The sequence below is a fragment of the Clarias gariepinus genome, chromosome 2 (assembly GCF_024256425.1).
Source record: "Clarias gariepinus isolate MV-2021 ecotype Netherlands chromosome 2, CGAR_prim_01v2, whole genome shotgun sequence".
Taxonomy (NCBI): domain Eukaryota; kingdom Metazoa; phylum Chordata; class Actinopteri; order Siluriformes; family Clariidae; genus Clarias; species Clarias gariepinus.
In genome coordinates, this window is record NC_071101.1 from 37,040,705 (window position 1) to 37,063,769 (window position 23,065).

Consider the following 23,065-nt stretch of genomic DNA (forward strand, 5'->3'; position numbering starts at 1 on the left):
ATGTGGGTGGCACTAAATGGTTCATGAAGTTCCATTACTGTCTTGACATGGTAAAATAATTTTTTTGTGGGACTCAATACCTTGTGCTAAAGCGCCACCATTGGGCAAATCAGGCCCAGCTCACTTGTCTAAATATTGCTTATTAAAAATTATTGTAGGTTTTTTGCACTTTAATCATAATAATAATAATAATAATGATAATAATAATAACATTTACTCCTTCACACTCTTGGACCACAATAACAGATATAATTCCAATTTAATTTCAAATATCACACACCATAGAGCCATCCATATGTGATTAAACATCCTATTTCTAAATTTTGTCCCAACTTCCCTGACATAATGTACTACACTCTTCTCTATTGAGAAGAAAGGTTTCCACTAGATTTTTGGAGCATTTGTGTTCATTCAGCTTAGCTCAGATGGTGCCAGGACACTCAGGAAGGACACACTAGTTCTTCTGCTTTCATGCACTTTAATGCATCATGTATAATGCATAATGCTGCCATTGTGCCCTGGGGCTTTGCCGTGCTGGGACTAGGGACTGGTGGGTCTGTTACCATAACAGAGTATCGGTACTACCAGTTCAGGTGATCCATAACCTCAATAACAGTCAATTACTTAATTTATTATCAATTTTAACTGTTGCTCAGGAAAAAAATACTTTTCCTTTCAACTTCTTGCCAGACTCATCACACCTCATAGAGTCTGCCAGTTGGTCAGTCAAACAGTGAAGAACATCTCCTGAAAGGATACTGACATAAATGATGACCTGTTGCATGTTCTCGAATCTTATTCAATCAATGTTTTATTAAGATCTGTATAAAATTTGAAAGATTTACAAAAAAGCCTCAACACTTTCTTATTTTCGATTTCTACTATAGAAATCACCTCTTTATGAGTTCACATATGGGTGGCATGGTGACTAAGTGGTTCGCACTATCACCTTGCACCTCTAGGGTTTGGGTTCGATTCCAGCCTCAGAGTTTCTGTGTATATAGTTTGCATGTTCTCCCTGTACTCGGTGGGTTTCCTCTGTGTACTCCCACATTCTAAAGAGATGCAGATTAAGCTAAATGGCAGTTCCAATTTGCCTGTAGTGTGTTAGTGTATGTGTGTGTCCAGCAAGGATCGGCATCCCACCTTTGGCCCTAGGTCTCCTGGGATAGACTCCCCTGCAGCCCTGTGGACGGGATAAAGGGGTATAGACGATGAGGGAATGAGGTTTTATATAGGTCCAGGTGGATTCAGATGAAACTTTAGGGGTATTTTACAGGATTGGGGAAACCAGAGGTGTCGCTCATCCCCAGGTGCATCAGATTTGTCCTTTTTTTAAAGAGCATACAGTACATTTCTGTGACTGAATAACATGCCATTGGTGTGATGCTGGGGTGTCCGTATGCTTTTGGTCACTTCGGGTCTTTGGTTTGAGAAGCTGTCCCTTTAATTCTTCTCCTGAAGGAGTGTAACATGACTCCAGGATGTTCTCTCCTCTCAGCCTCGCGGATATGCTGACGTGTCGGCTTATGTATATGTGTGTGTGTACGCGTGTGTATGTGTTTTCTGCCGCACGCTCAGGCAGGGTTTTCTAACCTAACGCGGCAGAATGACGAGTTCACGTTTTAATCTTTTTCTCTTGTTTATCTGCACATGTTGTTGGGGAACCTGGTCAGACCGGCGGTTCTCTGACTTTAAGCGATGCGCCGATGAGGAATGTAGCAGTAAGTAGATACGGACGAGCAGCTAACCTGACACAAACCCCGCGCATTTATTTATAACTTTCTGATTAACCATTAAGTGCTGGAGCATCTTGAAACACTCAAGAGTGTTTATTTCCTTTGTCATATTAATAATAGCCTAGGAAAACCAAGCATGGGTGCAGTATTGTGTTGTGTTTACAGTTTAGCCGCTTAGCCTAGCTAGCTAACTCAGCCTTAATTAAATAGAGAACTGGTTTATTATGACGGACCATGGGGTGCCAACACATAAACACACCCGGAACGAGCCCGATATTATTAAGACAACAAAGTTAACATTAACATTTTAACTACATATTAGATATATCCTGTGTAATTTCATGGTCTTTCCGTTTTTTAATTTTTTTCTACAGTGTAAAACAATACTGAAGGCACCCAAATACACAAAAATCTCCCTTGAACAGTTAACATTGAAATGCTTTTTAAAGCCTTTAATAATGGCTGTAATCTGAGGTGGTGTTTGTTAATTAGTGATTTTTAAGGCTGGTAAATCTAAATGAAGTTCTCCTCTGCAGCAGAGGTAAATTTAGGTTCTTGGGATGATCTTCATGAAAGCCAAGTTTCATCATGTGCTTGGAAAAAAAAACTTTTGCAGAAATACTGTTTTTGCTAAGAATTATTTCAAAACAGCTGACCTTCATGTCTTAAAAAAACACCTGACTTTTTCTTGTTGTTTTTACTTAATTACATAATTTTATGTGTTATTTTGTGGTTTTGATATCTGAAGTACTGTTCTAGAATGTAGAAAATAAAACACTAAGTTAAAAGGTGTGTCCAAACTTTTGACTGGTACTGTTTTATTTATTTATTTATTAAAATATTTTAACAAAAATAAAATTGCAACAATTTATTTTTTCCTATGCAAGGCCGGGTACACTTATCTATCACAAACAATCAAACATGAGATGAAAAAAGGTCAGAGCAGGAGGAGGTAACAAAACCGTGTAAACTAATTTTAGTGTGCAAGGAGGATTTGCTTGTTTTTGCCACCAGCAATAATGTGTTACAAGCCTACATTATAAAAACATATACTTAAAAAAAGTTTTTCTTTTTCCTATCTTTCTTATATTTCTTCCATATTTGGACTTCTTTTTACCGGCATTCTTAAGAAATATGAGGCGACTGAGCTTGAATGACATGATTTTTCTCCTGCGGGGGAGAGGAGGGCGGGGCTGTAAACCCATAATAGTTCTGGGGAGCTGGATCTTTAAAATCTCTGTGCAGGTCCACATGAGGGTCTGTGGCAGGGTGTTACAGTGGTGATTAGTGTGGGACTGTGTAAAGACTATGTCAAGAAATGAATTTAAAGAGAATGAGATCATAAATAAAAAAAAATATGTAGCTTATCAGATTTCTCTATCAAGCAACCATATTAAAAAAAAAAAAAAAACATGACCCGTAATTTTTTTCAAGCGACTTCAAAGAAAAAGAAGACCAAAGTAACATATTATGAGCAGAATTGGCAGTTATAGGTTGGACTTGTTTGACTTAAGTTATTCATGTACAACTATAGTATGATCAGTTTCTGCTGTGAAAAAAATTTATAGCCTGTTACCATGATAATTTATTAATGTAAAAGTAATATATCAGCTTATTTAGATCACATGCATCAGGTCCTCATGTAAGCTCATTATGTTATGTAGTATGTTGAACAAGTTTATTAGAAACATTAGACTAAGACTTTATATTTCTGTGCAGACCGATTAAAAACCTCACTAATGTAATTAGATCCTGAATTCAAACTACTTTGAAAACTTCAATAAGGCTTACCAGTTATAGACATGAAAGTGAATTTCATCCAAGTTGTTCTTTCTTTCCTCTCTTTTCTCAGTGCTTCTGTGTCGAGGGAAAGCCTCGTTGGATTTCACCGGTCCAGACTGCCGTTTTCTGTCCTTTAAAAAAGGAGAGACGATATACGTGTACTATAAACTCTCAGGACAGAGGTCAGATGTCTGGGCTGGAAGCGTGAGTATGACTGTTAATCATTTATTACTGGTTCATTCTGTGATCGCTTGTTTGTTTTTTTTGACAAAACCAAGAAAAGGTGCTCAGATTTATTTATGTATTGTTTTTTAATCAGGCATAATTCAGAAACTGTTGAAGCTATCAACTTAGATAAAAAAAACACCTTCTCATTTCATAGCGAATTAACTGTACCCTGCAAAATACGTTGCCAGGTGTTGCTACTAACACTTGAAGGGTAAAAAAAACTCACTTAAAAATTAGCTTTAGCACTGTTTTAGAGTTTGGTTCAAGGATTTTATTTGTATCCAATACAAAGCACACAAATTAGTTGCTTATTACTTTCTTGTAGAAGAAAGAGACAGAGCAAGAGAAAAAGACAGAGATAGAGAGGGCTGGGGTAAAAATAGAAGTATTTAAATTATTAAAAGTTGCCATGTTTCATTCTTATTTAATTTCCTGTTTTATTTCCTGTTTTACTGATTTCACAAGTATCAGCCCGCTTTCAAAAAGTGTGTTAAACCTACAGCTGAAATACGCCTCAGTTATGTATTTTTATACCTGTTTATGTAAATGAGCTCCTGCTGAGCCACGCCCCTCCAGAGAACAGCACAGCTGAGCGGCTCTTCTTGTATGAGGTCGTGTGAATCTGATTTGCCTGTTTAAATGAAAACGGACTAAACTGAGGGAAAGATTGCTTATGTTTTTGGTTGCATACACATACTAGAGATCTGATTAAGTGATTGAAAAGTGAATTCTGCTAAACAGGTGCCTTTTAATTTGTATTATAATTAGACATGGATAACTATGAAACAAATTAAATTAAAAAGATGATGCCTTGCAACATTACAAAAACTAGTTAACTAATCAAATGCATCTTATTGTTGCTTAGTATTAACAAACAACCTTTTTTTCTTTTATGTAGGTTGGTAACAGCTTCGGCTATTTCCCAAAGGAACTTCTGAAAATAAATCATGTATATACAGATAAAGAAATAGAAGTACCTGCTGAGGTAGGTGTGCTGTTTCCTTATAACTTATGTCATGTAAGCTTCTTTTACATATGGACTGTATGCTGGAAAGAAATTCATTAAGGTTCATGACTAGATTGAAGTTCTCATTTCGTTTATTATCCTTCCCCAGGAAACAGACTTTGTCTGCTTTGACACTGGACGGGATAAATTTGAAAGCTATGACATTGATGTACTGTTAGGAAACTCATTCTCTAACGAGGTTGATGAACCGAGTAAGAAAACAGGAGAACGAGCTCCCAGTGAGGATACAGCTGAAGATAGAGAAAGAGAAGACACTAGCAAGGACATTATAGATTCTGAGTCCATGATTACAGAAGATGAAGATGAACACACAGTTGAAAAAGGTGATGTTCGAGATCCTGGAGCTGCTCAGCTGCCACTGGAAACAACATCTTCTAATGTAAAGGATAAAGATGATTACGATGTTAAAAAGAGTTCTGATGCTGATTCTGATCAGGAGCAAGCCAGAGACAAGGGCATGCCAGATAAACCTTCGTCTAAGGATGCTGGAGTTTTAGAGAAAAGTGTCTATACGACACCTGTAGAAGCCTTTTCCAAATTAAAAACAACTTTAGGGACAACCTTCGATGCTGTTACCTCTGATGATGAAAAAACACAAAAAGTAAGCCCCTATGAGGATGAGGATGAAGATCAGCACAGTGACTCAGTCAAGCCACCAGCTGAATTAGAAGAGGAGGTTGTAAAAAAGCCTGCACTGCTTACTTTTGAAGAGACAAATGTTCCTGATGCAACCGAGTCAGCTATTAAGCAAGAAGGACTGGCTCTCAGTGAGGATGCTGCTAAAAATGGAGAGAGAGAATACACTCAAAGGAAGATAGTTCATTCAGATTCATCGCATACAGAACAAGAAACTGAAGCTGCTGAAGATCATGGAACAGCTCAGGTGCTACTAGAAGCAACATCTTCGTATGTAAAGGATGAAGATGGTTACGATGTTAAAAAGAGTCCTGACGTTGCGGCTGATTCTAATCAGGAGCAAGCAATAGACAAGGACACATCAAATAAACCTTCATCTAAGGATGCTGAAGCTTTACAGAGGAGTGACCATACGACACGTGTAGAAGCCTTTTCCAGTTTAAAAACGACTTTAGGGACAACTTTCGATGCTGTTACTTCGGATGATGAAGTCACACGAAAAGTAAGCCCTGACCCTGATGAAGATCAGAGCAGAGACCCTGATGAAGATCGGAGCAGAGACCCTGAGGAAGATCGGAGCAGAGACCCTGATGAAGATCGGAGCAGAGACCCTGATGAAGATCGGAGCAGAGACCCTGATGAAGATCGGAGCAGAGACCCTGATGAAGATCGGAGCAGAGACCCTGATGAAGATCGGAGCAGAGACCCTGATGAAGATCGGAGCAGTGACCCTGATGAAGATCGGAGCAGTGACCCTGATGAAGATCGGAGCAGTGACCCTGATGAAGATCGGAGCAGTGACCCTGATGAAGATCGGAGCAGTGACCCTGATGAAGATCGGACCAGTGACCCTGATGAAGATCGGACCAGTGACCCTGATGAAGATCGGACCAGTGACCCTGATGAAGATCGGACCAGTGACCCTGATGAAGATCGGACCAGTGACCCAGAAGTTAAGGAGCCAGTCGAGTTAGAAGAGCAAAGTCTGAAAGAGCCTTCACTGCTTACTTTTGAAGAGACATCCAAGTCAGAAGATAAACTTGGTCCACATCAGCCCTCTCCTTCAGTTAAGGCAAAGAAGGATGATGGCATGTGGTCTACTCTCGGGGACACGGTTTTTAAAATTGTAAGTGGAGGTGAGAGGATGAATTTCCCTGAAGATGATATTGAAGATGATGATGAGGAAGAGGAGGAGGAAGAGGAGGAGGCAGCGGTGGTAGCTGATGCTCACTCTAAAACCGATGAAAAAGGTTCAGATGAACTTCAGACTATTTCAGTTCCTGACTCAGGAACAAGTAAAGTACAGAATGAAAAACGCTCTATTAATGACTTTGTAATAAATTCTTTAGATGACAATACATATTCTAAAACAGAGAAACAAAACACTATATTAAAATCTAAAGAATTAGAAGAGATTCAGGACAAGTCTGTAGATCCGGATGACATCTTTATTGAACCTGAATCTGACTCCCTGACATCAGAGTTGGAAAATGAAAATCTGGTGTTAGAGATTCCGGTGGAAAAACATCTCTCAAAATCGATCCAAAGTGGTATACAGTCAGGCGAACGCAAACCAGAGGCCTTTGTGAAGGAAAGTGCTGATGTTGTAACTGAGCTTAATGAGCAGCCTGATGAGCAAATCAACGCAGTTAAAAAAGACATCATAGGTTTATTTGAAAATACGCTGAAAAGAGAACAGCGTGAACTTGACATTGGTGGGGATGATGAGGAGGACGTGGAAAATGAAATTGAGGAGCTGTTAGAGGATGAAAATGCGCTGTTGTCTACTGATAAAGCTGAGGAGACAGAAGACACCATTGCAGACACTGAACTTAAGCAGAATAAGAACACATCAGAAGAGATAACCCATGATGGTCTGGAAACGTTGCAGGACGTCTCAGTCTTATCACATGTTCATGAAAATGTTAAAAAGCCTGTTAACACTAATGGTGCAGATGATATTCAAAAGGCTTCTGCTCCGAGTAGCGAGCCTGAGTACAGCGACAGCGTGATGCGCCTCACACTTTTAAGAGACCACTTCAAAGATAAGGAAATTGAACGCATCTTGCGTCACCTTAGCCTTAAAGACCTTTACAAAATTGAAGCAATGTTTACTGACTTGGATGATGAGCTGAAGTCTACCAGGCAGTCTCATTTTCAGAATAGCGAGGACCTGGAGATCACTCTGGAGAACATCCTAGAGGTTTCAGGAAACCTCATACTTGATGAGATTGACAAGATACAGGATGCTCGGGAGCAGAGAGCGCTTAAGCTTGGACAGCAGCTCGACCAGGTCTTTATTGATGAGCAAGATGCCATTTTAGATGACTTTCAAGAATTTGTTTTTCATCTGCATCAGAAATACAGCGAGAGAGTCCCATTGTCGAAGGAAAACCTGTCTGTCTTCGAAACTGGTAGGTCAATTAAAAGTCGGCCAAAACATGGTGCTAAAAAATGTCTCACCTAGGTAAAAAAATTGATTTTTAGATAGGATCATATAAAACAATTTACCATAATTCTTAATATTTCTTATCTCCCAAACTAAGCTTTGTTTTTTGTACATACGCATACATATTTATATTTTATCAGATAAGAAGAAACACATTTGCTAAATATAATTTTGTGATCTTTTATGTAGTGTTCGAAACTCTTTTGAATTCAAATCTTTCAATGATCTTAACTGTCATTCACATGGAACTTGGCCAATTTAGATTTCACGTGAAAAGACATACACCTAAAAAAGCATATTATTCTAAAATATTGCAACATGAATTTGACATGGTTATAGACACTACAGATTTTTTGGGGAAAAATGTTCTTAATTAGGCATGGAATTCTTTAAATTAAGCAACACTTTTTACAAGCGTTTGCTTCTAGAAGCTTACACCAATGTTATCAATACTCATAAAGAAATATAATTAATTTGCATTGTTATTGATTGTAGTAATAAAAGTATAAATTATTGTTTGAGACAGTATAACCCTGAAAATTGCCATTTTTAGTGCACATATAAAATTATCTCTCCAAAACACCAGAAGTTAGCAACTTGAAATTTTTAGGGAAGTATAATTGGTCACTTCCATGTTGCAGAAACTTCAGAAGTAGCTTCTTTGGCACACTCATTTTCTGTATTACATGTACAACATAAAAAAAAAAATACCAATACTGTCTTTTGGCTGAGTGTAAGTGTTCTCCTAACATCAGTGAGATATATCTCATGCATTCTTTTTCATTTCTTTCCCAATGCTAGCAGAGAATGTGTCTGAAGACGTGGAAAGTCCAATAGAACCCATCCCAGAACCCAAGACAGAAGTAAAAGAAATGCCAGAGGTTCCTCAAGAAGCCAGTGAACTGTTCAGTGTAAATGAGCAGGAAGATGAGTCCAACAGCAAGGATGTTGGTCCTGGGGAAGACTCTGGTCATTTTAATAAAAATGAAGATGTTCAAGCAGCTTTTCAAGAAAAAGCAGAGATTCAGAGAGGACCACAAGCTATCTTGGATAATCCTTTGGACATATCAGGATTTGAGATTGATCCCTCTTCAGGTTGGTGGCTTTTTTTGCTGTTGTTGCTTCAGTGGGTATATCCACTGAAATAGTTTAGATAACGTTTTATCATTTGACTTATCAGATTCATTAGACTCTTCAAGGGCATCTGATTTCTCTGACAATAACGCAAACTACGAACAAGCAAGCACATCGACCTTGAACGATGCTTTGGACTTCTTTCTTTTTGCATCTGAATACCTTGGAGTGTATGCAGGAATTGTAAGTAATTTTTACTTAATTTTAGAAATTTTGCTGCATTGTGATTTCAGAATGACAGTTCAACATGATGGATATTGGGGAAAATTGGGGATATTTTACTTTATCCAGTGAGAAAAATGCAAATCTGTTCGCTACACTACAGTGATGCTGTTGGATATTTTGTTATACTTGTGACCTCACAACAAGAAATAGTGGCTTAGAAATAGTAACTTGTGTCTGTCTCTGATTGAAATAAAAACACTTAAATACATAGAAAAATTATGCACCAGATGTGGCATATGTTTGAGCACACAAATGGTAGTCATAGAAATGGCAACACATTTAATTTCATTCTAAAACTGGATGTCTAAAGCAAGTCATAATCTCGAGACAGCAACTTTTACTTTCGCGGAGTATAAAAATGACGTTATGGCCTTTCGGGTCTCCGTAGTTGCGCGCGCCATGTTTCGCGACGTCATGTGTGTTTTTGTCAGGTGGACGTTGCCCGAGTTCCTGCCTTGAACTGTTGCATGTTTCCGTGTCGGAGGTCTGGTTTCTTTCCCCCTCCTCCGATTTCCGAGTACATCAGAGAAGATACAGACGGTACTTTGTACAGCTGCGTGTTTGTCGAAGCGCGGGTTGAAGTACAGACTGAAGCTGAACTGTTCACTGAGGGTTTAGGTTTCCAGGGCAGAAATAAAACGACGTGTCACTGACAGCATACAACGCTTGTACATCTCTCTGTTAGCTTTGTCACAATCTCGTTTCTGTCCGATCTGACAGGTTTTGTGTACAGATTGACAGATTAGCGGTATGAAATTAGCTTAGCCGCACATTTATCGCGGTGGTGTTGCTGGTGTCTATGTGAGAGCTGAAGGATAAATGGAGTCGGGTGTAATAAACCGCTCGTCTGCTCTGTCTGGAGTGCTGGACCTGTGGACTACAGTCTCTGTCGAGTGTCTGTCCGGATTTCAGCAAGTACGTGTTTATTGCTGCGAGTCAAAACGAATATCAAAACTAAACAGCTGTCACAAAGTCCCGTGGTTCATTTACAGTCATCACTTATCTCTTGTTTAAAGAGGTCGTTGGCGTAAATGATCAATTTTTACTTGTCTAATATTATTATGTATATATAAAATATAAAATTTTATATTGATGCAAAATAAATACAGTACAGAAATAGACCTTTTATCATCCCCGACTTCCGGTGCTTTCACTAAACCGGAAGTGTTGCAGAAATTTTAATAACTGCCAATGATTGCAGCAGGTGTCACATGATCTCCTGCGTGAACTGCTTCGCTTGGCATTTTAGTTTATCGAATTATAACGGACCATGGTCACGTGACTGAAAATGTACACTTTTGTCTTGCACACTTTTTTTTTTTAAATGAATACGTTAATTTCTGGAGAAGAGGTGTCATGATATACAAATGAAATTTCAAATATTATAGTCACCGTTTAGGAAACCAGTAATTAAAAAAATCTGTTAATTGGTTTACAATCCACTATAAGATGAATATATGTATAATCTGCTAAGCAGTTATTCTTTAATGAAACACAGCCATTATTGTTTTAAGGTTATTAATTAACATGATAAGAAGTATTACCTTTGTGAATCTCCTCAGGTCAAGAACAAGACAAATCTCTGTAATAGATATAGTTCTAGCTACTGAATTTTGAGACGTATAAGCATTATGCCTTTTCTGTCACTCTGTAATAGTGTTATTATTCCCTATTCTACAGCTTCATAAATACTTGTGAAGGAATCAGTTTTAATAGGTTTTATTATAAACATTGCTTAAATCTGTATTATATTACTTACAAACAATGAGTTAAACGCAATGTGGTGATGAATCTGATTTGACCACGATAATGTCTGTGTTCCAGCTGATGGCTGCTCTCCCTGAGGAATGGCAGCCCGGGCCGACGTTCCATGGCCTTCCCTGGAAGCCTGTGGTTGCTACAGCTGTGGTGGGAGTTCTTACAGTGCTGGTGTTCATGTGGAGGACTGTTCTGGCTGTAAGATTTTTTTTTCTAAGTGATTATTAATATTCACACAATATACGCAGTATAAGATCATTCACAGTAATACAGGTAAAAGATTTTTGCTGTAAAGACCAGGATGTAGAGTGTTTTAAATGTGCAGCCTGTGACTGCTAGTTAATATAATGGGTGTTCGGGTCAAACTGGGACGTTTAATCGTATAACAGAAACCGGTTGAGAGTTTTACCTACCTTTATATCTCTACATAATCCCCTGCCACACTAATTCACTTATACTAGCGTTTCAATAGCACTTTAGTGCTATCAAGGTAGAACGGCGCCATGATCGGACTGCTCCTAGTCTGAGACACCGGCTTTCTAGGACCTCCTTTAATACCACAAAAGTGGAAAGGGCTTGGAGTGAGGTCAGAACTGTATGCAGTAACTTCCGACTGAGTCCCTGTAATGTGCAAGTGGTCTTGTAAATGATTGTGTATATAGTTCCCATTGACAGACGCATTTCTTCCACAAGTTCTCCACAAGTTATACATTAATATTTAAGGATCAGTGTTGCACTTGCTAATGTTCACAGGACCTACTGCAGCAGGCTTGGAGCAATTTCAGACAGGATCATCCATCACGAACGTACAACCTTCCTTAAAATGTTCACATAATGCAAATGTTTTACTGCTCAGAGTCATTGTTTGAAGTTTTAGATGTCAATCAGTTTTACTCCTTCATTCACCAGAACTTTTATCACAAGTCCCAGTTTAACTTAAACCCCTCATACTATTTATCTGGTTATTTCAGGGGAAAATAGCTTTATCACTAAATATATTTTAATTGATAATAAAACAGGCACACAAGGATACAGTGATTGCCATCTTCCTCACAGTGTATTTTATATCCTCTAACTTCACAGTAATTTATTTAGTGTTTGTTTGGCCATGCTTTGTCATATCACAGGAAATAATAATAACAAAAGTTTGTGTTTATTATAATTTTTTTAAACATTAATCCACATTCTCTTCTGATTTAATCTGAATCTCCTCAGGTCAAGAACAAGACATATCTCTGTAAGTATCTCCTGTAAACCTCATAGGTATTGTAGTGTTTCTTTGTGCCATGTTGTGCCTAATTCAGAGTCTTACAACAGATTTTTTTTATTATGTTTACCAGTAACCGAAAAGCAACTTGCGGCGAGGATCCAGCAGCTTTTGAGTGAGAAGTCTGACGTCCTCCACAGAGTCACTGAACTGAACAATGCGGTAAAGTGTTTTATTTTTATTATTATTAGATTTGTTATGTGTAAGGTTTGTTTTTGATTGTAGTTAAGCACTGATAAGGCACTGCTCTCTGTATTCATGTAGATTAAGGAACATGAGGAAAAGCTAAATAATTCTGAAGACTCACGCTGTTCTCTACAAAAGCAGTTTAATGAACTCGAGGTAAGCCTTCACCTTGTGTATTCCCATGGTTGTCTTATACAGTCTCATGCAAAAGTTTAGGCACCCCTTGAGAAATAACAGATTTATTTATTTTATTTTTTATATAAAAGATGTTAACACAGTCTCTCTTGGAAATGGCATGATATTTTCAATAAACATTGATGCATAGTTACTTTTTATGTCATAAATTGAACAAAGAAAAATAAAAACATTATTGTGGCACTGTGCAAAAGTTTGGGCACCCTACATAATCAGTACTTAGTAACACCTCCTCTGGCTGATATCACAGCTTGCAAATGCTTTTTATAGCCAGCTAAAAGTCTTTCGATTCTTGTACCTGGGATTTTCTCCCATTCTTCCTTGCAAAAGACTTCTAGTTTTGTAATATTCTTTGGTCGTCTTGCATGCACAGCTCTTGTAAGATCTACCCACAAAGTTTAAATCAGGGGACTGTGATGGCCATTCAAAAACCTTCAGCTTGTGTCTCTTGAGGTTTTCCATAGTGGATTTCAAAATATGTTTAGATCATTGTCCTGGTGTAGAAGCACATCCTCTTTTCAGCTTCAGTAGTTGTTGAGCGTCTGCAAGTGTGTGCACAAGGTTTGAAGAGTCAAAGTATTTGTAAAGCTTTGTAAATTGGCATTTACTAATGACAGCTGTTGCCATGCATCAGATCTAACGAGCTGATTAAGAAAATCTAACGAACGGAAACCTTGTAAAAAGAATCTAAGACACTGAAACTCTTAGGGTGCCCAAACTTTTGCACAGTGCCATAATAATGTTTTTATTTTTGTTCAATTTATGGCATAAGAAGTAACTATGCATGCAGTGTTTGCTGAAAATATTGTGCATTTTTTCTATTTCCAAGATAGACTGTGTTAACATCTTTTCAATTAAAAAAAAATCATCAAAATCTGTTTATCAAGGGGTGCCCAAACTTTTGCATAAGACTGTAAATGTTGATTATCCTTCAAAGATGTTAGCTGACTTTAAATTATGTGCTTTAGACACATTACAAAGATCTCAACAGCCAGAAGGAGAAGCTGTCTGGTAATTTTGCCCAACTTTACGAGAAAATTGCAAAGACAAAAGAAGAGAACAAAACCTTAAATGAGAAGGTAAACTTCTTTTTTGTCTATTTAAACTTTTCTTATCAAAATATCTATAATTGCTCCCTGCTGAAGTGGTTTTGTTTTCTTTCCCCCTCAGATATCCATAATGCATCAGGGAATTCAAAAGTATGAGAAAATCCTAAAACTGCATGATGAGGAACGCACAAAGGTGCACTGTTCTATATAAAACTTAAAAAATGTGAAATTTGTATATTCTGCGCATTTCCCCCTGGTTTTCATTATGTTGTTGGGACAAAATTCAAGTACTAATGTTCTTATTTGTGTGTTTATTTATTTTAGATTCAGGTACTCATGGATGAAGCGAAATTCAGAGAAGATGCCTTGAAAGCTCAGGTGTTGTCATTTGAAAAGGACAATTGTGCCTTAAAAGAACAGAAAAAATCAGTGAGTAAAATATATTATGCTTGATTTTGTTTTAAAAGCAACTGTACATTTATTTTCTTATTCTAATTCCTTTGTACTGCTGTGCGCCTAACAGCTATTACGAGATGCCAAGGACTGGCAGGAGAAGCATGAAAAACTGAGCGAGGAAATCAAAGTTTACCAAAAAACCCAAACCGAGCTGGAGAAGGCACTTGTGCACAAAGAGAATGAAATGGATGTGAGCTGAAAGTTTTTCTTTATTCATGCAAAAAACACTTTAAAAAAAAAATGTTTTACCATTTTACAAAAACAATCTCCAGGAAGTAAACCAGATTAAGCCATCTCTACTGTTCACCAAAATTAACAAAAGAAACCTACTAGATATCGCTTTATTTAAAAACAATATGCCTTTGTAGCATACTCAGGAATGTAGCATGTCAGGAATAAAGTACATCTCGGTCCAGTCCATTAAACATCTCAGTCTCAGTCCATTTATGTTGTTGCACCACTACACAGACTATTGGTGACTTTTTTTATAAATTTGTTTATTTTTAAAAATCTTTATAAAATGAGATTGTTTGTGTGGATTGTGGATGCCCTTACTGACGCAAATGAGAATAAAGTCTGCTTTTCTTAGATTATTTTTTCTTCTTATTTAGAGAGAAAGGGCCAAAAAAGAAGCAACATTTCAACTGTTTGGAAGAATATTGTTTTAAATTCTTTTTCTCAGTAAGAATGTTTTAAGGTTATTTAAAGTGCAGTAGAGCCCTGACTTTCTTCTTTGCTGTAGGTTTTGACTGAATGCATTGCTGAACTGAAGAGCCTCGAGTCTCATAACGATACAGAGCTAGAAAACGGTAAGATGGCCAGTGTAGTGGATGATTGGGAGTGTGATGTGATTCTGGGCTTTTTAATCTTTTTATTTGGTTTTGTTCTGTACCACGTGGATATTCAAACTCCTGTTGTTTACAGACAAGAACGGAGATCCACTGAAGTTGCACCTCAAACAGATGATGGATGTCTCACGGGTAAGAGCATGCCGAAATAATTCCTGCATGAGGGCTTTAGTGCACAGATAATTTTCTTTAACTGTTGTTTTTAACCTTAGATCAAAGCTACTCTTTCAGTCATTGAGGAGGAGAGGAATCGCTGGTTTGAAAACTTCATGACTGAACAGAAAGCAAGACAGGAACTTGAAGGTACTTACCCAACTGCTATTTATACTAAAGGTGTTCTTTATACTTTTCTTTAGGTCGATTTGATTAATTGAAATAGTAAGTAATTTTTTATTTTTTATTCAATTTGCACTTTTAAAATCATTTGGGTATACTTACGAACATTAAACACTAAAATTGATGAATTCCATAAAATATAATACAGCTTTTGCAGAAAATACAAAACACTCCCATCTTCATGATTGAAAAATATTTGAATTTTTTGAGATATTGCTCCTTTTTCTACCCGGGATTCATAGCTCTAGTTGTTAGCAGCTAAAAACATTGATTCAAAGAATATTTTTATTACAGAGCAATTTCAGAAAGTCATCCATGACCAAACAAATCTAAATAATGAGAAAACCCAGCTGGAGAACCAGTACAAGAACCTACAGCAGAGACTAGAAATTACAACCGAATTGTACCACCAGAAAGAAAATATCCTGCACCAGTAAGTATCATCTGTCTATGGAGATGTTAATTAAAAAGCTTTAGATTTCAGTTTTTTTTAAAACAGGCTTGACTCTTTCACAGGAAGTTGACTCAGGAAGAGCTGGAGCGTCACGAAAAGGAAACAAAGCTGTCGGAGGTGGACGGCCGAGCCATGCAAGCCGAAGAAGAGCTCAGACATCTCAGGCAGAAAGTGAAGGACATGCAGGAGGAAATGCAGCAGAATGAGCGAACACTCAAAGGCGAGGTCAGGCATTACCTGTTTTTGGTGTGCTTCTGTCTGTTGGCTTTTCTGGCTTCATTTTGGACTTAATAACAAATAAATGTTCTCTTGTGGGATTTTTTTTTTTTCTGCATTTAGATCGCTGTTCAGGAAAAGAAAGCCCATGAGAACTGGGTAAGAGGAAGTGGTTCTAACATATGTCTGTTGAATGTACTGGTTTATTTTTATTCAGTACTGATAATGAATAATCATGTGTTTTAGTTAAAAGCCAGAGCTTCTGAACGAGCATTGATAGAAGAGAAGAGAGAATGTGCTAACCTGCGTCAGAAGTGAGTGGACTACGGCTCGACTCATAATGGTCTCATTATAAAATAAATATTCACGTGCTGTATATAATCTTCAATTGTTTAAATGAGCTTTGTTTTCTTCTCAGGATCGTTGAGTGTAGTGACAAAATGTCCGATTTAGAGCGTTCTCTGTACAGGTCAGGTCCTGCAGACCGCCACATGCCTCATCAGCAGAGAGGTGATCTTTCGTCTGCTTTCCTGTAACTTGTTTTTATTCACCAGCTGAGCTTGCATTTCATCCATTTTCGTGGTAATTCTGTGTAAACAGGGGATTCATACGGGCCTTCCCCTGTGAGTGGTGGTGCTCCTTCTCCTCCTTTAATGATGGAAGATCCTGGACGTCCTCCATCCGGTCCTGTTGGACGAAGGAGTGAGCCTTTTGGTGAGTTTCTGTTCCGTGTTCAAACCATTTTTAATTCCCACACTGTCATGACACATGCTGGCTTTAAAAGGTAAACAGATCATTAATATGGACTTTTGGGGTGGTGTAACCATAGCGATGGCACTGTGACCTCTACTTTCAGTGTCCGGTTTATATTCCTGCCTAAAGACATGTTTACTTTATCAGCCGGCTCCTCCGCTGCTCTTATTTACCCAGGATACTGCTTCACACAGTGTCTTGGGAACACGTTTCTCTTTTTTAATCCATTCTGTTTAATACATGTTGCTGTTCACATACTCATCTGCTTTGTCTTTCGACACATGTATTCTGGAGAATTGAAAAGTCTGAGCCAAAACACACCTTTGCAACTCTAGTTTGCAACTCTAACTGTAAAATGTTGAAAATTGGTTTGGTTCACTTTTTAGGGCCACGACTTCTTCTGGATGGCCACAGCCGTTCTGCTGACCTCGGACATCCTCTGCCATTTCGGCCAGGTATGCGTTATCTCCTGTTTAGAATTTTCTTAATGAACAAGAAGGAAAATACCATAAAAACCTTTTGTTTTTTTAAACAGAACTGTCTGCCCCTCGCACCTCATCACCGTGCACACAGGACGGACCTGTAAGTATCCCTGAAAGTCATCTGTGATGCTGCTTTTGTGAAACTTCTACATTTTAGACACATTTTAGTCTTCATAGTCACTGTGTGTGTCTCTTCCTCTTTACATATTTAAAAAAACAAGCCAATAGATACAATGGCTGAGGTCACAATGCAGACCTCCACTGATCCTACAGAGGCAGTGAGTACTTGACCCGAGTGCTGGGATGTAAAAAGGGATGTGTGAATGATAATTGCTTGTTCTGATTTAAAAAGCTCGGAGTGGCAGGATGCTAGAACATGTTTAATGCCTAACCTTTTTTTTATTTTTTTATTAAAAGGTGAATTCAGATGATTTTATATATGCAACTGACTGTAAGCATGGCATGACTAAAAAGACTAAAAAAAAAGCATTTTTCTTTTTTTAATGGCATGCTTGGTCATTTCACATGGATTAGGTTTTTACTTTTTGTCCTCTTTAGAACATTACTTTTGCATTTGTAGCATACTTATTCAAAGCATCAATAAATCATCTTTACATTACAATCTTCTTCAAATTCATCAACATACTGCAATATCTTGTAAAATTTATATAATAGACTAGATTTGAAAGTTAGAGAAATTATTACATGTATCGTATTAGTTGAGATCCCAGTATGATCTGAATTCACCATGTATCTTTTACCTCTTCACCTCAAATAAAAAAATAAAAAGAATGTAAAGAATAACAGAAGTGGTTTGTATTCCAAAAATACTGCTGATTCTGACTGCTCTGCCTGTCAATAAAATCCTCAAAGTCTTTGAAATCACTGGTGTCATATCTGTGGGGTGTATAACGCAGTGCTTACTTGTGGTAATCCGCTAAAGGGTGTTTAAGTGCATGGCTGGCAGTATATTGGCCCAGTTAATTTTATTGACGGCTTAAAAATTAAGTGAAATCTTAATTCTGTTGTTTACTTTATTTTCCAGATGTCCAAGTCTCAGAGACAGGGATCATTTCTCCCATCTCCTATCAGAGACTCTCCTGTCCCAGCTCCAAACCCTCATCAAAAGGTTTATGGCCCCCAGCCCATGGGCGGACCACTTCCTTTACTGAATGGACCACTTCCCCCAGCGATCCGACCACCTAATGGTCATTCACCCATGATGCCTCCGTTTGGACCTGATACCGGTTTCAGGCCTCCCCACATGGACTCCTACAGACCTCCTTTCCCCTTGCGCCCGCCATTTGGACCCATCCCTCCACGCTTCGGTAATATATTATGTCGTAATAATAATAATAATAATACTCATTAACCTGATTTTAATTCACATTTACAGTAATCATGGGGGTATATTCTGGGAGGCTACTCTTGGTTTTGTTAGTTAGCTTGCGGTTCGGTCCGTCCTTCTTGGCTAAACTACTAAGATGATCACTGCCTCAGGATGATGAAAAGATTCTAATTTGAGTCATATAATTTATTTGTAGTTATGTTTGTCTTTCTGTCTGGTATTGTACAGGAACTTCACTCTAGTCCTTAACTTTCTTTTTTTTTTTTCCACTTAAGCGCATGGGCCACCTCTGAGAGACTTCCCATCCATGAATCCACATCCACCAGCACATGGCATACCTGACTTCCCACCCAACTATTCCGGGCCCCAAGACTTGCCTTTCCCACACCGGCCCTTCCCTTCTGGGCCATTGCCCCCCCCTGGTGCCATGGTTCCACCCTCATCTGGTGCCTACGGACCAGCTCCACCTGCACCTCAGCAGCCTAGGGACGGGCAAAAGATGCTACATGCAACAGATGTACCACCTGAGCAGAGGGCTGCACAGGATGCTCCTGCACCTGCAGTAACACAATCATGAACAATGAATAATCTTAAAACAGTAAATCAGCCCTTCACGCTTAGTTCAGGACTTTGATGTCATTATTTTCTTACGATTAACATTTCAAAATGCATAAATATTACTTTTTTAACTAAAAAAAAAACGTTTCTCCACAGATATTTCAGACTCTTGCAAAGGAATCTTAGATGGAACGTTATTTTGTAGGTCTCCCATGTGTGAAAACAGATTTGGTTGCTGCTGTTGAGTCAATGACCACTACTTAACCCATACAGATGTTTTTTATTGAATTGTGAGATTTTAGAGACTCAGATGTTGTGTGCTTGGACTTAAGTTAAGAGAGAGTAGAGTATTGTATTTGTTTATTCAAAGGATTAAGACCTCAGGCAGTTTTACCCCAAACGCTTTGCTTTTGCTGTGTGCTCTTTTTTTTTTCTCTCTCTCTTTGCAGAGAAACGCATGAAAAATTACCCTAATAGATTGAAATTGAAATTCATTCAGCAGTTAAATCATCACATTTTGCTCATCACCAGTCCTTTATTTAGTGTTTTTATGATTTTTTTTTCTTTTCCTAGTGAAAAGAACCACTTGCTGTCATATTGACAAACTATTTGTGTGTTTCCCTTCGTCTGTGATTAAAACACAATAAAATTGTCATGAATTCAATGAGAAAATGTAGAAGTGATATCAGTGTATCAGCGATGTGAGCGATTTATTTAGACCAATAAAGTATAATGAGTATTTTGGTTGATATCATACTTCAGCCAATTTAAATGAATTTAAGGAGATTCTGCACCACATATAAATGGGTGAACTATCTGGAAATTCTCTGGACATGTGCAAGGTGGTGTCCAGTTTTGTCTGGTTTTATAAATGTTTTTGTATGCTGAATCACACCTACACGCAGTATGTACCTACTGTTCTTTTAATACAAGACTGTTGTTATTCTGCACAATCCAAATTCTCCGTTTGGCTTGAACACCCCTTGTAAGACTAAAAACTCCCTTTATTTATTTTTTTTATAAAATCCCCTGCTACACTAATGCACTTATCCTAGTGTTTCACTATTGGATACCATCAAGGTAGAAAGATTTCTCAGTATGCCAGAGTCATGATCAGGTCAGTATTTCAGACTTGAAGCAGGCAGTCCGACTGAGAAAACTTTCTAAAACGATGGTTTCCAAGCACCAGTGAAACACTGGGATAAGTGCAATAGTTTAGCAGGCGATTATATAGAGAAATAGAGTTTCTACTCTTAAACCTGCCTTCTGTTATTTTGTGCATCAAAAGTCCTGGTTTAACTTGAAGACTACTTGTAATTTGGATTTGTTTAATTCTTTGAAAATCCTCTGAAGTGATGTGAACACTTATCAGTACCTTGTGATGGAACAAACAGATGCAATCAGCGGAGAAGACAGAACATCATGTTGTTTGCTGCCACTGGTTGCAAAAAGATGTTAAAATTATAACCAAGGAGAAAGAAGTTTTCCAAAGACTGAAACATTTCTCCAGGCTTTACATTGTGTTAGTAAGAAGAAATGGCTATTCTTTAATTAGTTTATTAGGATAATCACATTGTGTGTAGGGTATACACACATATAGGGTATTTTAAATGTATTAGAATTCTTAAATAATATTGTATTATTCCAATAATATTCTGCACATTCCCTTTTAAAAAATACAGAAAAGTCATTTACCTTCTATAAAGAGACACGTAAGGATATTTGGTACATATTTAGAAGGTTTTAAAATGTCTGAAATCAAGATTTTGTTTTTGGATGTATTGTACGCTGTACAGAAGAAAGAATGTGCAACCTTGATTATTGCTACCATATGTAGTCCTTTACCAAACTCTCACCACAAAATTCCTTATAAATGTTTTTGTATGCTGAAGCATTACAGTTTGCTTCCAGCATGGCAAAGAGCACAAAGCCAGCTCCATGAAGCCATGGTGTGTTAGGGACATGTTGAAGTGGAAGAACTTTAGTGTCCTGCAAAAAGGTGTCCCCACTGGACTGGGATGAACTAAAACTGGAGCCTCCATAACATCTGGACATTAGTGCATGAGCTCACAACGTTCTTCAATACAGATTTATATATCACCGTCAAGTTCTCTCTAAATTTTAGTCGCCTGGGAAGTAGAGTCCGTTGCCATCTTTTCACCCACCATAGAAACCCTAAATAAAAATTAAGCTCAGGCCACGTTTATACGGTAACGTGAGGAAAATTGAGATTGAAGAAAAAGGCACTATTGCTTGTCTTATCCAGCTGTTTAGCCACCGAAAGTTCTTATCTGTGCTTTGCGCAATTCTTGCACCCTTTTTCCAAAAGACAGTCTCTCCGCCCAGATCATGGCAGTAAAGAAAAAGTGGTGAGATCTGACAGTTACAATACACACTTTTCAACTATTCCATTACTTTTCAAAGTGACCAGTAAGATACATTTAATGTGTCCTTTAATAGCTACATTCTAATGTAAACTAGAGTCTGAAGTTTGCACATACCCAAGGACTGATCTTAACACCAGAGCTAAGATGAAATAATGTCTTTTGGCTGCTCCAATCATAGTGTCGCTGCAGCGGACCATTCGATCCACGCACAACTGGGCACAGGTTTTATGCCGGATGCCATTCCTGATGCAGCCCTCCCATTTTACCTGGGCTTGGGACTGGCATTGCATCCAGTGACGGGGGTTTGGGCATTGGCTGGGAATCTATTTTGGGCCTTCCTGATGTCAGGCAAGACGCCTACCTCTAAGCCAAGTATAAAAACAAAATACTTAAGGATTTGGGAATAAGAAAAGCCCTTGGTTAGAGTTGGAGTGGACAGATGACAAGGCCTGGTTCTGTCAGTTTACTTTGTTTTCCCTGGAAGCCGGATGTCTGAACATTGTTTGTAAATTGCACAATTTTTACCAGTGTTACTTTACCTCCAGGGTGGCATTGTAGGTTTCATCCGAGTACTTTAGTTTCCCACCCAGAAGACCTGAAACCGAATAGTTTGACAGTCTTTGTGCACTTGTTCTCTGCAATGTGTTGGCACCCTGGTAGCCTGATACCTTTGTCGATTACACCCAGCAACAGAGACCCAGAAGGCTAAATGGCCAGTTAGAAGAGGTGAAGGGATGAAATGTCATAAACCAAACTGGCACAGTCATTTTATGAATAAAACAGCTCAACAGGAATTAATGTAAGCGGTTTTAGTAAATGGGAGGGTATGAATTGAATAAACATGCGTATAAGTTGTCGATTGGTAAATGTATAAAATGAACTGCTTAGTAAATTTAGCAAATATGTCTAGCGACAAAACAACTTTGTTGCCTTCAACTCAAATGAACTGTAATCTGTTTAACGTGGTAATGCATAGTTACAAGGCAGCTTGAAAACTCATCATGCACAACAAATCCAGAGTGGAATACTTCCAAACTTCTCCTCTAAACATCTGCCTGAGGATCAGGAAATGAATCTGAAGCCTGCAGACCGAGCGAATGGAACGATCTGCATGCGTGCTGGAGAGAAAGGCGAAACCCGCTGACACTGGAGCTGCAGTTAAGGTTAATCCAGTGTTGCCTGCACAAACATGATCTGCATGAATAAGTCATCTGAAGGAAACCTTACCGGTTAGCTCATTCTGATGTAAGCAAAAATATATCTAGGTCGAAGAGGAAATAAACTATCTGGTTTGATGAAGTGAAAGTGGAACGCTTTGATCACGAAAAGGTAGGCTTGTGGATTGCTTCAGGAACCAATGCTCAGTAGACAGAAGCATGGATACCAGTGTTAAAGAAGAGTATCGAACTAAAGTTTGTGGGGCAATAATTATTTGGGATCAGTTGGGATAGGATTAGCTGATAATTAGTGGTTAAGGCCTTGGACTATTGCCTGGAAAGTTCATAGTTCAAACCCCAGCACCACCAAGTTGGCACTGTTGGGCCCTTAACCT

General features: G+C 38.2%; 1 protein-coding gene across 2 annotated transcripts; it reads left to right on the forward strand.

Moving 5' to 3' along the window:
- The first annotated feature begins 1,514 nt into the window (after positions 1–1,514).
- On the forward strand, positions 1,515–19,790 carry mia3 (MIA SH3 domain ER export factor 3). Of its 2 annotated transcripts, XM_053477286.1 has the most exons (28): positions 1,515–1,724; positions 3,592–3,725; positions 4,648–4,734; positions 4,865–7,826; positions 8,663–8,956; positions 9,042–9,178; positions 11,045–11,176; positions 12,194–12,215; positions 12,319–12,407; positions 12,510–12,587; positions 13,595–13,705; positions 13,797–13,868; positions 14,000–14,104; positions 14,199–14,321; positions 14,874–14,940; positions 15,056–15,111; positions 15,192–15,282; positions 15,610–15,748; positions 15,832–15,994; positions 16,109–16,144; positions 16,232–16,299; positions 16,404–16,495; positions 16,586–16,699; positions 17,125–17,193; positions 17,274–17,320; positions 17,442–17,498; positions 18,266–18,548; positions 18,844–19,790. In XM_053477286.1, the coding sequence occupies exons 1-28, from the start codon at positions 1,610–1,612 to the stop codon at positions 19,143–19,145; spliced, it is 6,045 nt and encodes a 2,014-aa protein (XP_053333261.1). In that variant the 5' UTR covers positions 1,515–1,609; the 3' UTR covers positions 19,146–19,790. The 2 variants fall into 2 exon arrangements, with proteins under 2 accessions (XP_053333261.1, XP_053333268.1); XM_053477293.1 differs by lacking the exon at positions 17,442–17,498 and having other exon boundaries at positions 1,516–1,724.
- Positions 19,791–23,065: the final 3,275 nt, after the last annotated feature.

Bases quoted from the DNA above. Each gene is read 5' to 3' on its own strand.
- mia3 (XM_053477286.1), top strand. From the start codon at position 1,610: ATGACGAGTTCACGTTTTAATCTTTTTCTCTTGTTTATCTGCACATGT. The intron at 14,941-15,055 runs GTAAGATGGCCA...TGTTGTTTACAG, and splicing joins CGATACAGAGCTAGAAAACG to ACAAGAACGGAGATCCACTG. The intron at 16,700-17,124 runs GTGAGTTTCTGT...TTCACTTTTTAG, and splicing joins ACGAAGGAGTGAGCCTTTTG to GGCCACGACTTCTTCTGGAT.